The sequence below is a fragment of the Zymoseptoria tritici genome, chromosome 12 (genome assembly GCF_000219625.1).
Source record: "Zymoseptoria tritici IPO323 chromosome 12, whole genome shotgun sequence".
In the NCBI taxonomy this organism is placed as follows: Eukaryota; Fungi; Ascomycota; class Dothideomycetes; order Mycosphaerellales; family Mycosphaerellaceae; genus Zymoseptoria; species Zymoseptoria tritici.
The window spans coordinates 253,783-269,849 of record NC_018207.1 but is presented as its reverse complement, the minus strand read 5'-3'; the positions used below and the strand labels follow the sequence as shown (position 1 = coordinate 269,849).

General features: G+C 44.9%; 5 protein-coding genes across 5 annotated transcripts; 4 read left to right on the top strand and 1 right to left on the bottom strand.

Annotated features, from left to right (window-relative positions):
• Positions 1–5,996: 5,996 nt before the first annotated feature.
• Positions 5,997–7,389, top strand: MYCGRDRAFT_106278 (uncharacterized protein; the record flags this gene model as incomplete). Its single annotated transcript, XM_003848168.1, has 1 exon — positions 5,997–7,389. A coding segment is annotated over one exon (1,071 nt), but the record flags the coding sequence as incomplete, so codon positions are not given.
• Positions 7,390–10,048: 2,659 nt separating this feature from the next.
• Positions 10,049–11,004, top strand: MYCGRDRAFT_106276 (uncharacterized protein; the record flags this gene model as incomplete). Its single annotated transcript, XM_003848169.1, has 1 exon — positions 10,049–11,004. The coding sequence occupies one exon, from the start codon at positions 10,187–10,189 to the stop codon at positions 10,568–10,570; it is 384 nt and encodes a 127-aa protein (XP_003848217.1).
• A 247-nt stretch (positions 11,005–11,251) lies between these two features.
• On the top strand, positions 11,252–12,179 carry MYCGRDRAFT_77228 (uncharacterized protein; the record flags this gene model as incomplete). Its single annotated transcript, XM_003848170.1, has 1 exon — positions 11,252–12,179. One exon carries the CDS (start codon positions 11,601–11,603, stop codon positions 12,177–12,179), a length of 579 nt encoding a protein of 192 aa, XP_003848218.1.
• Positions 12,180–13,050: 871 nt separating this feature from the next.
• MYCGRDRAFT_18839 (uncharacterized protein) lies at positions 13,051–13,482 on the bottom strand (the record flags this gene model as incomplete). The annotated part of the gene is made up of 1 exon (XM_003847822.1): positions 13,051–13,482. A coding segment is annotated over one exon (432 nt), but the record flags the coding sequence as incomplete, so codon positions are not given.
• Positions 13,483–13,769: 287 nt separating this feature from the next.
• MYCGRDRAFT_77226 (methionine--tRNA ligase) lies at positions 13,770–15,844 on the top strand (the record flags this gene model as incomplete). Its single annotated transcript, XM_003848171.1, has 1 exon — positions 13,770–15,844. One exon carries the CDS (start codon positions 13,886–13,888, stop codon positions 15,842–15,844), a length of 1,959 nt encoding a protein of 652 aa, XP_003848219.1.
• Positions 15,845–16,067: the final 223 nt, after the last annotated feature.

Here is a 16,067-nt window from a genome sequence, read left to right as displayed (position 1 = left end):
CTAGTAAGTTATTAATAAAGTAAGAGCTATTAGTAGTAGAGATCTCCTATAGATCTATAAAGATAGTTCTATAGCATATTAGACTATATATTAATTTATTAGAGGAGAGATAAATAGATACTATAATAAAGTAAATATTAGGGCTTAGGGTCCCTTCTCTTTTATAGCTTACTTTAATAGGTTTATAGCTAAGCTTAATAAGGATCTCCTTACTATAGACCTTATTAATATAGTAATAGAGGAGCTGTATAACCTAAGGGAGTAGGCCTTCCTAGTAGAAAACTATCCTAGTCTAATAACTCCTAATCCTTAGGGATTTGTATTATATTATAACTAGACTCCTCTTAGCTAAATATTAAGCTTTAATAAGGCAGAGATAAAATAATAGTTAGTAGTATAGTATCCTATATATGTTTTCCTTAAAATCCCTTCTTCCCTAATAAAAACTAATATTCTCCTAGGCTTTAAATTAAGATTTTAGGGGAATTAGCTTAGTCTTTTAATAGTAGTTTTAAGGGGGCAGGCTATAGGTTCTAAGATATACTCTAATGCTTTTAGGTTTTTATAGAAAAGTTTTCCTTTAGCTAGGTATTTTTCTTATAGTTTCTTAGATACTTTTATAAAGATATATAGTTGCCTCCTTTCCTTTATATAAATAAGAATAAAATAAGTATTCTAAGTGTTATGCTTTTTAGTTTTGTAATAAATAAAATAGTATAATTCTAGGGAAGGAATCCTTCTTAGGTAGGAATGTAGGTATTAAGGCATAAATTTAAGAGCAATTTCCCTCTTCTTATTAAGGGCTAGTTAGTCTAGTAGTATAATTTCTAACTACAAATTAGAAAGTTATAGGTTTAATTCCTGTATTAGCCTCTTTTATATATCTATATTAGCTACCTAATATAGACACATAAGTATCTTTTTGCTAGATTTATAGATCTATATATTAGAGGATAGTATTTAGGGATTTTAGTTTTGTTAGATAGTCTATAAGCTGCATATCTGTCCTTATAAACTCTACCTTAATACTCCCCTTATTATATTGTTCTTTGTAGTAATAATTCCTAAAAGAGATATATCTTAATCTTTTAGAGTTAGCATAGTTTTCTATAAGGCTAATAGCTAATTAATTATCTACTTTAATAAGGATAGTAGAAATGCTTTTAGCCTAGGTAAAGGGCTAGAGCTTATTAACAAGATTCCTTACCTAATTTATTTCTCTTATTACCTTAGTAAGAGAGAGGTACTTTGCCTTAGTACTAGATAGTACTACTTCTTTCTATAGTTAAGATCTCTAGATAACTAGGCCTCCTGCAATTTTAAAGAGTATTCCTAAGGTAGACCTAGATATACTAGGATTATTAGCAAAGTTAGAGTCTAAGAATGCTTTAATCTAAATTTGCTCCTTAGTTTTCCTATATATAAGGCACTTATTAATTATACCTGCAACATATCTCTAGATATATTTAGCTGCCTAAATATATAAAGGTCCTAGGTTCTAAAGGAACCTTATATAGTAGTTAATAGTAAAACTAATATCTAGTCTAGTATAGTTTAATAGATGTTGCAGTTCCCTAATAATCTTATTAAAGAGATTATAGTCCTCCTTTGTTCCCTTATCTTAGAGGGGTTTAAGGAGGGTGTTAAGGGGGTACTTAATACTCTTTGTATTACTAAGACTATATCCTTAAAGTTTGTCTCTAAAATAGTATTCCTAAGAGACAGATATAGAGCTATCTTTCCCTTCCTTTAGGTAAAGTCTAAGAAAGACATTAGTATTAATAACCTTAATTATGTACTTCTGCTCTAATCCCTTAATTAGCTTGTTAATCTTATAGTCTAACTATCTAAAGATCTAGAAGTTATTTATATAAAGGAGAATAAGGATGCCTTTCCCTTAAAAGAGGCAAGTATCGCTAATAGTTCTTGTTAAACTAAGCTTTTAAAGAGTATCTATAGTATTATAGTGCTAGAGAGCAGCTGCCTACTTAAGCTTATATAGTCTTTTCTTAATATATATAATATACTTATAGGTATCTTTCTTAAAGAGATAAGCTCCCTCTAGTAGCTTAATAAAGATCTGCTTATCTAGGTTTAGATTTAGGAATATAGTCTTAATATTAACTTATCTCCTCTTCTAGCTAAAGTTAACTAAGAGGGATAGAAGTATTCTCCTTATTACAGCTCTTAGGGTAGGAGCAAAGGTATTAATATAGTTAAGTCCCTTCCTTTATATAAATCCCTTAGCTATCTATCTAGCCTTATACTTCTCTATAGTTCTATCTAGGAGTACCTTAATCTTAAAGACCTATTTTCCTATAAGAGGGACTCTCCCCTTAGGGAGGGTGCTAATAAGTTTTTATTTAAGGCATCCTATAAACTTAAGTAACTTAGCTTCCTTAATAATAGCTTTCTCTTATTCCTTATAGTTAGATCTAGAGAGAGCTTCCTTAACTATCTTAGAATTAGATAGATTAGGATTTGTTACTTTAAGTCCTATCTTTTAGATCTTGCTATAGTCTTTTCTTATAACTAATCTTCTACTTCTTAAGAGTCTAAATATGCCTAAGCTTTTAGGACTTGCTTTATTACCTAATTTTTTAGGTCTCTTAGGGCTTCTCCCTACTTTCCTCTTTCCTATAATATAAATATCTAGGAAAGGAGTTATAGTATAATCTTAGAGGTCTTCCCTTTTAGGGAAATTCTTTATTAATACTTAATATTATAGCTATATTAATAAGGTATTAGCCTGCTTCTAGAATCCCTTAGGACTTTCTTAGAATCCCTTAGGACTTCCTGTTTCCTTAGAAATATACTTCCCCTAAGCTAGCTAGGAGGCTTCTTTATACTTAGTAACCTCTAGCTAATTAGGCTTAGACTACTTATATTAGTTATCTTAGGACTATATATCCTAACCTAATATTTGCTCCCCTTAAGATGTTAAAAGGAAGGCTTAGTTTCTCTCTCTTTATATAGTATTAAATATATTCTCTACTTCTTAAAGATAAGAAGTAGTAAGAGGTTAGGTATCTTGCCCTTAGGCATCCTAGCCCTAATCTTAATCTTTAGTATAGATAGTATAGACTTCCTGTTCTATAGTAATAGGTTATATTAGTTATAAGAAACTCTCCTCCTAGAAGTCTAGGGTAGCAGGTATTATACTATATACCTTATTCTTATTATGTATTATATAAGGAGAGGTTATAATCTTATACTAAAACCTAGTAAGGGTAGATAGTTTAAACTTCTAAACTATATAGTTAGTTAAAGTGTTCTCCTAGAATCCTAGATTCTAGTATTTCTCTACTCTAGGATAGAACTTCTATAAATTAGGTCTCCTCTAATTATACAGATATACTCTGCATCTAAATCTCCTAACCTTTGTTAGATTAATATATAGAGTTCTAGTATTAAGATTTTAATTAAATTCCTAAAGAGGAATCTTATTAGTTAATAGGCATACTAGCCTATTAGTAAGGAAGATTATATATATAACTGCAAAACTCTAAAGAGGAAGAGGTAGGCTAGAGTTAATTATTATTGCTCTTACCTTATTAAGGATAATCTTGTTAGATAATTCTGCAATTCTATTCTACTTAGGAGTATAAGGAACTAAGAAATCCTATCTTAGTCCCTTATTCTCTGCAAATATAATTAGATTATTATTATTAAACTCTCCTTCTTTATCTAAGAACTAGATCTTAACTATCTTTTTATACTAGTTAAATATCTTAGTAGTTTATTTCTTAATAATTTGTACAGCTTATAATTTAAGCTTGTAGAAGATAGCCTATCTCTTTCTTAACTTTATATTAGTAATTATAAGGATGTACTTGTATCTAAAGATATCTAGTAGAAAGATTAGTCCTATAATGTTAATATAGACCTTATCTAATAAGGATTAAGGTATTAGTCTTAGAGTTCTTAATACTACTCTTTATAACCTTACAAGCTTGTATAGCTTATAGTGCTCGAGTATAGATATGTTAATCTGCTTAAGTCCTTAAACTTAAGCCTTTATTATACTAAGAATCTTGTTCCCTATATAGCTTAGTCTTTAGTACTATCTTATTATATTAGCCTTAGGTATAGCAAAGGCTAAATAGAATATATTCCTGTTAGTTATAGAAGTAACTTTAGTACTCCCCTTAGGAAGAGAGACAGTTACATTCTAGAGGATTAGAACATTATAAGTAGACTAAACCTTACTTATCTTCTTATTATTCCTTAGAATATATAAAGATAGCCTGTCTAGGTAGACCTTGCACTTTAGCTAGAGAGTCTTTGCTAAGATAAGGTTATAATTAGAGTTAGGAGAGTATAACATATCTTGTAAGGTAATATTTAACTTATTCCCCTTATACTTTATTATAATCCTTACACTTCCTAAGTATATAACTATACTTTGTCTAATAGCTTAAGAGAACCTAATTAGGGTTTCTAGGGGTTTAAGGTTTAAGAACTAGGACTTGTTATTAAAGAAGTAGTATAATATACTAGAATCTTAGATAATAGTATTACTCCTTTATATTCTAGTAGTAGTAATTGCTACTCCTGTAAATAAGCTATCTAAATTAGAGCCTAAGCTTATATTAGAAGAGGAGATAGGCTTAATTGCTATAGTACCCTTTCCTCCCTTCTTATTATATCTCTTGCTCTTATCTTAGGACTTCTTCTTATTCTTATTAGATCCTCCTTTTCCTTTATGTACCTAGGACTTTAGGGCCTTATTAAGGTACTTCTTAAAGCAATCTGCATTTATATAGATATAATAAGTATACTTAATATACTAATTATTATCTATTATAGCACCCTTAAATCCTCCTACTATCCTTTATATCTATAGAGGAGGTTCCTTAATTAATAAGGTAATTAGCTCTTTAAGAGTTATGTTCTTAATATAATAGGATTATCTCTAGCTTCTTAGGTATTCTAGATAGTAGAGGCCCTAAATAAAGAATAGCCTAATCTGCTTATTACTAAAGGTAAGCTTTAAGACTAAAATATTCTTAGACCTAAAGTATTATTTTATTATAGAGATATACTTGTAATACTACTTCTAGAAGTCCTTATAGTACTTCTAAGTGTTTATTCCTTAGATCTTAATATTACTAATTCTAAGAATCCTTAGGCTATTATAAATATTTATAGTTATAATAGGCCTGTAAGTAGCTATAATAGTATTATATAGTTCCTTAGCTATCTTCTCTATATCCCTAAAGTTAGGCCTTAGAGATTAGTTAATCCTTTTACTAATAATCCTATATATAATTAGGTTATGCTTATACTAGACTTAAAGAGGAGTTAGTCTTAGTCTACTAGTTAAAATAGGTTCTATTACTAGAGTATCCCCTCCTTCTTTTTAGGAAGGAGTTAGAGCCTAGAAGGATAAAGTAGTACTCTCCTTAGTTAGTAAAGAGGGATATCTAACTTTAATTCCTAGCTTTAGTTAGGCAGGGTACTAGGGAATATTATAAAAGACATAGCCTAATACCTCCTTATCTATAAGGGCTGCTTTAAGCATCCTTAACTAGTCTAAGAAGTTACTTCCTTTTCTTAGGACTTTATTCTCCTTTGTAGTCTTAAACTTATTAGCCTATATTGTGGCTATTATTATAACTAGCTCTTTCTCGGCTCGCTAGTTAACTATCTAAATAGTATATAGTAAGGTTTTAGTAGCTGCGCTTAGAATAGACAATTCTTCCTTAAGTATGCAGTAGTTACGCCGGGCTTATAACCTATTATAATTAGACTTAAGCTAAGTAGAAGAAGACCTCTAATTAGCAGGTATATATTATTATATAGAGAGAATCTTAAGTATAAGATTCTTACTTTAGCTATCTGTGTGTAGGAATGCCTTAGCACTAGTTACGTGCACTTCACTAATGGTCAGTCTGATGATCCACAACATCTCGTTAGTGGGGTCGTTGTGGCAATCGCCGGACATTTTCACGTCCACTACCGCTGCAAACCACCTGGCAGTCTCACCATTCCTCGAGATTCCGCAGAACAGAAGCTGACAGCACATGTCTAATCGTAAGGTACAGCACACGCAGTCTTGACGATTACATATCTCGTCATCCTTCCGTAAATCGGCTCCGGCACGTCATCCTTCAGCTTGAACCTTTTCCTATTTATTTCCACCTCCCGCACCCTCGTCCACCATCGATCTACCCCACTCAGCCGTCAAGCTGTCTCAACAAACACCCCTCCGTCTCCTCGCCACCGCAGCCTCCACGCGGACCCTACTGCCCAGGACGGCAGGCTCGCAGCGACTCGATTCCCTGTCCCGACACTTCGCCTCCAGCTCCTCCATCATGGCGCCCATCCAGAAAGAGTGCGACTACCTGGTCATTGGCGGTGGATCCGGCGGATTGGCCAGCGCGAGGCGTGCGAGTGGCATTTACGGACAAAAGACCATTGCGGTCGAGAACAAGCGTCTGGGAGGCACCTGTGTGAACGTGGGATGTGTGCCGAAGAAGGTGACATGGAACGCCGCCTCGATCCGGGAGACGATTCATGAGGCGAAGAACTATGGCTTCAGCGTGGAAGAGACGAAGCCGTTTGACTGGAATTATTTCAAGAACAAGCGAGATGCGTATGTCAAGAGACTGAATGGGATCTATGAGAAGAACTTGAAGAATGACAAGGTGGAGTACTTGCACGGCACGGCCACTTTCAAGGATCCTCATGTGGTCACGGTCACGCTTGATGATAAGACGGAGATCGACATCAAGGCGAAGAAGATTCTGGTCGCCGTAGGAGGATACCCCAATTTGCCTCCCGTGGAGGGCGCCGAGCTGGGCATCACATCCGACGGATTCTTCGAGCTGGAGCACCAGCCGAAGAGGGTAGCCGTCGTGGGCGCCGGCTACATTGCCATTGAAATGGCGGGCATGTTTCACGCTCTTGGCACCGAAACGCATCTCTTCATCCGCCAGGACAAGTTCCTTCGAACTTTCGACCCGATGATTCAGGATAAGGTGGTGGCCGAGTACGAGCGACAAGGAATCATCCTCCATAAGAACTCCTCCCAATCCAAGCTCGAGGACGCCGGCAATGGCAAGAAGACGCTGCACTACAAGGACTCCAACGGCGAGGGCAAGCTCGAAGTCGACACAGTGCTCTGGGCCATCGGCCGTGCTCCCGAGCTCGAAAAGCTCAACCTCGAAGCATCCGGCGTCAAGACCAATGACAAGAAGCACATTCCCGTGGACGACTACCAAAACACCAACGTCGAGCACATCTTCGCCCTCGGCGACGTGTGCGACAAGGGCTTCGAATTGACTCCTGTCGCCATCGCCGCAGGCCGCAAACTCGCCGACCGTGTCTTCGGCGGCAAGAAGGACGCCCGACTCGAGTATGAGAACATCCCGTCCATCGTCTTCGCGCATCCCGAGGTCGGCAGCATCGGAATGACGGAACCCGAGGCGAGGGAGAAGTTCGGCGACGAGAACATCAAGGTCTACAACACGAGCTTCACGGCCATGTACTATTCCATGATGGAGCAAGAGGACAAGGGTCCCACATCGTACAAGTTGGTCTGCCAGGGCAAGGACGAGAAGGTCGTGGGTCTGCACATTCTGGGTCTTGGATCCGGCGAGATGCTGCAAGGTTTTGGTGTGGCTATTCGCATGGGCGCGACCAAGGCGGACTTTGATCGTTGTGTAGCGATTCATCCGACGTCTGCGGAGGAGTTGGTTACGCTGAAGTAGATGGATCAAGTATTTGACATAGACGAGAAGATCTACATGCCAGTCCTGTACATAGGATGAACTCATACCAGGCCAAGTCCACAGCGAAACACTTCGCCATATGACCGGATGTTCCGACAAGAAGTCACTTACTCCTCACATCAACATGCATGAACTTATTCCCCACCATCGAATTTGAAATCATGAGACCTACCTTATCCGACCTGCACGCTGCAAACCATCTTCAAAAGGGCCTGTGCATATCTCCATCTCGGAATCGACGACCCGGCTTCCGAGTCCGGGCTTCAATAGTCTCCTTGCGCCAATGCATTGCATTGCCCATGGCAACTCACCAAGAAACGCGTACACTGTAGTCAAGAGGGAGATACCGGAGAACGACATGCAGCGGTACTGGGCGTGTAGCAAGAATTGTCACGACCTATCGCAAAATCGTGTTGTCGTAGTGGTCGTGACGTCGCTTCCAACTCCGGCAGGATTCCAAAGCCTGTCGGTGTCATCTCCGTTGATCGTCAAAGCAGGAAGATCCTCTAGGAGGTACCTTAGGGCTCAAGTTCGTCCCTAATCTCGGAATAGAGTGATGAACACGCTGCCTTTCTGCACTTCACAGTGGAATCACAACTCGTCGACCAAGAAAATCTGGTCGTGGGGTTGGAGATAGATTGCACAAGCCTGAAGGCGTTCGAGTCCGAGCGCTCCCTTACAGATCTTGTCATCTTGACACACTGGGCGCGGTGACACGGCGATGCAGAGGTCGCACGATCGTGGTTTGCCTGCGGGGAGAGGTCGCACAGTACCAGATGGCGTTGTTGTCAACTTGTTGATGTAACGCCTTGCGAAAGACGCGAGGTCATCATCGCAAGAGATACACATGTTGTCGGTCGACATGCAGGGTTCCAGTCTGAGAAAGACGTTGACAAACGTCTGTAATCCCTGCATTTGACGCGTTCCATGGGACGGAGAGACGCGGTCGGTTTTGGCAACGACAACGGTGAACGGACGGCAGTGTGGTCTGATCGAGTTTCAACGGCGTGCATCCAGACTTGTATTACACCATCCTCCCGTGTGCAGTACAGTCAAAAAGTCTGCTGTGAAGAAGAGAGAGAGAGAGAGAGAGATGAGTCTGGCCGGGATGTGGAAGAAAGCCTTCCGGCCAATGAGCTGCGAGAGTTTGATAGAGGAATCCATGGCATTTTCATTCAGCCTCAAGCCTCTTTTTGCAAGCCACTTTCGCCTGAAGACCAGTCGTTTCGTCCCGAAGACATCGGCAGCTGGTTCGACCTTCGCGTACTCCGAACGTCGAAGGTTTGTTGTACAGGTGTAGGTACTCTTTTGCAACTGGCGGTGTCTGCCGTCTATGCTTGCCAAAACCTGAGCAGCATGTCGCGACCATGCCCGATAGAGGAAGGATCAAACACAGGACGTTCTCGCCGGTGGTTGTTACCTTGGTAGCATCTTCTGCAGGATCATTTTCTCGCTCCGCAAACCCGACATGACGGGATCAAGTTTATCTGCGACTCGATGTCATGCTGCAAGGTACAGACAGGCACGCCTGCCCGGTCACTGGTACTCGAGGTCACACACATCGCGCCGCAATTACTCCCAGTCTCCACCACACCTCGTGCATTGTCCCGTTGCAATGCGAGTTTCAACGCATCGCACAGCATTAGCTTCGCAATGACAAGGATTCGACATTGTTATTCTCGGCGCGTTTGCCTTGTTACGAATCTTACGATGCCTCAGACACCCCATGATCGACCATGCAGCACCCCAATCGAGCTTCAACTGCGTCTTATCGAGTCTCGACTCTGCGTCTTATCGAGTCTCGACTGTTCTTCTCAGGTGATCCTTCTTCCTCCCGCTCTTCGTCTTCGCTGGCGCGGCTTCGACGGGCGACTCCGCCAGACTTCCCACCGGCGCCACTCTAGCGGATCCTTCACCCTCACGCCAGGGACACGCAAGATCCACATTCCAACCAGCAAATTATGTACCTGCAGCTGGAGTCTCAGCGCCACGATTTTCTCGCTTCCCATGTCCGCCAGACCGTTCGTTTCGCCCAGCTGTTCCGGAATAGGTCGTCGCATCACATGGTGTCTTGTCTAGCACCCGAATGGCGACTCCGAACGCGCAGCGCGCATGTCCGAACGCCCCAGCTGATGCGAACCAGACTGATGTTGCTTGGCTCAAGCCGTTAGTCTGGTGATGACCGTTGGTGCTGGTCTGATGGCGAGGTTGGTATATGTATTCCCCGTTCTGCCTCGTATTTCTGTTGGTTCCTCTTCCCAGTTCATTATCCACATCTCTGCACGCAATACCAACCCAATCTATCATCAAGCCTTCTCGCATTCATATACGCCACATACCGCAACTGGACAGCATATTGCCTACTTCTCTCACCGTCGACCCAACAGTCTGGTCAACTCCACTGTCTGCCATACAATACCGTCTCCAAAAACTACGCCTCTCTTCCAACAATGGACCATCTCTGCCCAAGACAGTCCTTTCCATTGGCACCATGCCTTTCCTGCCTTTCGAAAACACCTGTATCGAGTCCGAGATCGAGGGACATGACCGACTACTTCCCATCACCACCAACTCGCTCGACACTACCACCAACACCATCATCTCAACCCAACACTCGCCTCGACACGACCACAAAGCAACGAACCGCATGGCCTAAGTCGAAGGCTCCTCGCTACACCAACACTACCCCAACGAGCTCAAGAACCAGAGTCTCTGCCCGTGAACGATCCGCCTTTTTGGCCTTCAGGTTTCCTCGCCTGTCACAGAGCAGCACGCCGAGAAGAGACTCGCAGACGTTGCCTTGGATGATGCCGACGCCTCTTGCTTCCGACTGAGCACGACTCGAGATACTAGCGACAATTATCCGACGCCGCATAGCATTGCTATCACGGCTACAACCACCCGGCATGGCTTGAAGAGCTTCCCTATGCGTACCCGCAGCCACAGCTGGACTGCACGGCCGCGGAACGCAAGCGCAGTCACCAACGCTTGAGCAGCTATTACTCAAACGCAGTGTATCAACGAGAGGATAGAGAGCGAGCCATCTCAAAGTTTGCAGTCGAGACTTGATCAGAAAGTTTGTCACTTTGTTCTTTGCGAGCGGCATTTTTGCGGCATTTTCTTTGTTCGGAGCAGGCGAAGTCGGGAGGCGAAAGAGCGGCCAGCGAGGCATTTTTGAAGAGATACCCAGCATTGCAGCTCATACGCCTGTATTATTGTAACAGTACCATGTAATTCTGTTATATACCATATCTGTACCTTTGACAACATTTCTCTTTCGTCGCTGTTCCTTGTGCCTGCATCTGTATTGTAAGGAGTTATTTACTTGAGGACTTGACACTTCAACTCGGACAACTCGGACCCATCTCGGATCTGAATCTCCAAAGCCGACGTAGTGTATGCGGCCCGCCACGGAGTGCATGCCGAAGGACAAATCACAAGCAAGACGATAAAGAGTCGGGGGTTCTAGGCGCTTTCTTTCTCCGTTTCTCCATTCCGGATACTTCGTTCGATACACAAATTCGTCCGACCTCTTGTTCACCTATTTGCAACCTATACGACGTCCACGACTGCATTAATTGCCCTCACGAGCGTTCGACACAAGACATCGGCATCAGCATCACGGAGCACGCGACACCTCGTGAATTCGCTCCATCGGAAACCAAGATTTCCGGAGAAAGACTAAACAGGCGCGAGCCACCTCTCGACCAAAGTCACAAGCAAATTCGACCACGCCGACCATCTCCTCCTTACATTCACCTCGCCACAAACACACCGTCGACCTCAAACCTACATCTCCACGACAAACACCACCCACCAACCTCAACGCATCCGGCACCTCGACCCATATCAAACCCACACACGATGAAATTCTTCTCCTCCTCCCACGAATTCGCCTACTCCTGGGACGAAGTCAGCACAGCCAACTGGCGAAAATACTGTCCCTGGAACGACAAATCCACCCACGTAATCGCCGTCGACACGCTTTCCCGCTCCCTCTCCCCCACCACCGGCATCCTGCGCACCGAACGCCTCATAACCTGCAAACAATCCGCACCCTCCTGGCTACGAAGCATACTCGGCAGCAAAGAAGACACATCCCTCGTCTACGAAGTCTCATACGTCGACGCGGCGGCGAAGAAGGTGACGATGTGCAGTCAGAATTTGACGTGGAATGATATCTTGAGCGTGCAGGAGACGGTGGTGTATCGCCCGGGTCCGAGAGGGATGAAGGGGGAGACGACGACGATTTTTGAACAGAGGGCGAAGATTATTGCGCTGTGTGGAGGTTGGCAGAAGATTAAGAATGCGGTGGAGGATTTTAGTATTGAGCGGTTCAAGCAGAATGCGGCGAAAGGGAGGGAGGGGTTTGAGAGGGTGTTGAGGATTTCGAGGGAGGTTTTTGCGGAGGAGAGGGAGAAGAGGGAGATGCAGAGGGCGTGATGATGAGGGAAGAGGTGGGAGGGATAGAATTTTGGGCTGATTGTGCGTTCTGAGCGATGGGTGTCTTTTCACATGGGCTGGCGTTTTTGGCAATTTGGGATATTGCTGCATTTGGGGACATGGGAACACGGCAATGATGAAAGATTAAAAGTAGACGGCTCGTTTTTGGTTTTGGAGATACCCGTGAGGCGGAGTGCATAGGCACATCTTGAAGATGGGCTTCTCAGCTCCGCTCTTGCACCCCACTCATACAGATCTTGATAGATATACAACAAAGAAGACTTATGACCTGAAGTTGCCATTCATATCAAATCCTCCTCGGCTTCGACTATTGGCTTGATATTTTCTTGGAGCCACGTACCGTATCGGCCAGACTTGGACTTCCTTCGATGCCGACGCAGCGATCTCGAGTCCAGGAGCCCAGTCTCATCATAGCCCTAGGCGATGTTTCGAGCCAGCAACCAGACTGCTGTCAGATCGAGTCGAGTCGGAGGTGTCGATGAAGCCTGAGTGCCGTCATCTCTTGATGATTTGCCGTTGACTTTGGCGAGTCCTTGGAGCGAGGCGATGGCACTCTCCGTAGGTCGAAGCATCAACGTCTGTGTCGATTGTTGAGGCAGCCAGTGATCCACACATGGACAATGCCAACACGATGATGCTCTTGCATGCACGAGGCATGGGAGGAGCATACTGAACTCATCCTCCTTCAACCCTTTGCGCCACGCAGTCCCACAAAGTCCTCCATTTCTCCCGTCGGCTTACTCCCACTCCCTACATCCTTCTGCTTCACCCTCAACGCCGCCTTGCGCTGGGCTCCAGACAGATGGCTGCCCTCTCCATCTTCCACCTTCGCCATCACAGCAGAGCTCGACTCGTCCTCGCCAACAAGTCGAGCGATGAGCGTGGCCTTCGCTTTAGCATCTTTCAGCCGATCATCAAACTCCGAGACAGAGTCTTCGTCATTATCCGTAGAAAGATCGTCTGGATCGCTGAGAGCTGCGAGCCGTAGGACATGTTTCCTCAGCCTATCACCTCCATTTTTCAGAGGCTCGACTCTCACATTACTCTCTTCAACATCTTCTTGAGTGCTGATTGAGTCGGTCGTAGCCTTAGACTCGCTCGGTAGACGAGCCTCCCAAACGGCAGCTTTGCCATTCAATCTTCCCATCTCAACAAACTTCTCGAATCCTTTCTGCAATCCGAAGACTCGGCCTTCGATACGTCCGGATTTCGAGCCATCTGCGACGCCTAGGAGGTAGCCTTCATTGTGGTATTGGTCTTCGAGATTGAGGAGGTCGGCGAAGACTTCTGGATCCTCTGATCTTGTGACTTCTTCTTGGCTCATGGCTGAGATGGAAGTTTTGGCTTGATCAGGTCATATGTCGAGACGAGTCGTGGGCGATGGTATTGAAATTTGGTGGCAGGCACGAAAGCTTCCCCACAGGGCTGAACAGTCATCGCTTTGAGATTTGGAGGGGCAGTTTTTGAGAAATCAGAAACACACCAACATTGATCTTGTTTCCTTTTCACACCACTCCCTCTCCTTCGACATCACGGCAACACGGACTTGACCAAATTCTCCGTTTCCCAAAATTGCATTGCCCTCGACGAGGTTGAAACCCAACGAGCACCACGTCCTCACCACCCAGGGCACTCTACGCCCACCGAAGCCAGCTTCTCGCGCGAAAGACCTCAGACGAATAATCATGAACGGTGCAAAGAAGGAAGTCATCCTGCCGGTGGAGGGCAAGAAGAACGTGTTGATCACTTCCGCATTGCCATACGTCAACAATGTACCTCATTTGGGAAACGTAATTGGCAGCGTGCTCTCGGCAGACGTCTTCTCCCGCTACAGCAAAGCACGAGGTCTTCCCACATTGTTCATATGCGGCACAGACGAATATGGCACAGCGACTGAGACGAAAGCGATCGAAGAGGGCATCACACCGCAAGAGCTCTGCGACAAATACAACAAGCTCCACAAGGAAGTCTACGACTGGTTCGAGATTGACTTTGACCACTTCGGGCGCACGCCGACCCAGCAACAGACGGATATTGCGCAGGATATCTTTCTGAAGCTATACAAGAACGGATACCTCGAGGAGCGAACGACGACGCAGCCATACTGCACCAAGCATAATGGTTTCCTGGCAGACCGCTTTGTGGAAGGAGAGTGTCCATTGTGTGGATACAACGACGCGAGAGGAGATCAATGCGACAAGTGTGGGCACCTGCTAGATCCGCTGGAGTTGATCAAGCCTCGATGCAAGCTGGATGGTGCGACGCCAGAGCCGAGAGAGACGAAGCACGTCTTCATCTTATTGGACAAGTTGCAGGACCAAGTGGCAGAGTGGAACAGAAAGAGCCATGAGAAGGGTGCGTGGAGTGACAATGGTGTGAACATTACCAATGCGTGGATCAAGGAGGGGTTGAAGCCGCGCGGTATCACTCGTGATCTGAAATGGGGGACTGCGGTGCCGTTGGAAGGATACGACCAGAAGGTGTTGTACGTCTGGTTCGACGCTTGCATTGGATACGTCTCGATTACTGCAAACTACACGGAACACTGGGAACAGTGGTGGAGGAATCCGGAGAATGTCGAATTGTACCAATTCATGGGCAAAGACAACGTGCCATTCCATACGGTCGTCTTCCCATGCTCACAACTCGGCACCGGCGACAAGTGGACTATGCTCAACACCCTCAGCACGACCGAATACCTCAACTACGAACGCGGAAAGTTCAGCAAGTCTCGTGGAGTCGGTGTTTTTGGCACCAGCGCGAAAGAGACCGGCATTGCTCCCGACGTCTGGCGATACTTCCTCCTCCTCCGCCGACCCGAGACCAGCGACACGGAGTTCGAATGGGATGGCTTCATCGCGGCCAACAACAACGAGCTCGTCAACAATTTCGGCAACTTTGTCAACCGCATCCTCAAATACGTCAACTCTCCCAACTACGACTCTACCATCCCCGCCGCGCCAGAACTCGACCCTACCAGTGAGACCGCCAAATCCATCCAAACTCACATCAAAGACGTCAACGACAAACTCAAACAATACCGCGAAGAAATGGACGCCGTGCACCTCAAATCCGGCCTCGTCTGTGCGCGCGAAATCTCCTCCCTCGGCAACAAACTCCTGCAAGACAACCGTCTCGACAATGCCCTCTTCCAATCCGAGCGCGCCCGCTGCGACGCCGTCGTCAACCTCGCCGTCAATCACGTCCATCTCCTGGCTTCCGTCATCGCGCCTTATCTCCCCGCTACATCCCGGAACATCCTCTCCCAACTGCAAGCGGAACTGCTCATCATCCCGGACGAGTGGCAAGCGGACTCCATCCCAGCCGGTCACAAGATCGGCAAAGCGGCGCACTTGTTCAAGACGATTAAACCGGAGAAGGAGGCAGAGTGGAAGGAGATGTTTGGCGGGAGTGAATTGAAAAAGGCAAAGGAGGAGGAGGCGAAGAAGAAGGCGGCGAAGAAGGCGGAGAAGGAGAGGAAGAAGGCGAAGAAGGCGGCGGAACGGGCGGAGGGGAAGGATGGGGCTGGAGAGAAGAGTGTGGAGGCGGTGGAGAAGGATGGGGCGGAGAAGTTGACTGTGGAGGGGGATGCGGTTGAGGAGGTTACCGAGGGGGTGAGGCAGGCTGCGTTGCAGACCTCGTAGAGAGCGGTGGGTGGGTCGTTCAAGCGAGGCGTTGCGGTGGTGTGTGATGATGACTGCATGATGAAAAGCAATGTATCGGAGGACTCCGTCTTCCAGAGACAGCTGTATCAGAGAAGAAAGACGAAGAAGAAGAAGATCAAGAATGTTTGGCCAGTCTCGTTTCCATTCCTGATATGCCCTGGCATGCATATGTCGTCCGATACGATTCCGCGGCACTTGTGCA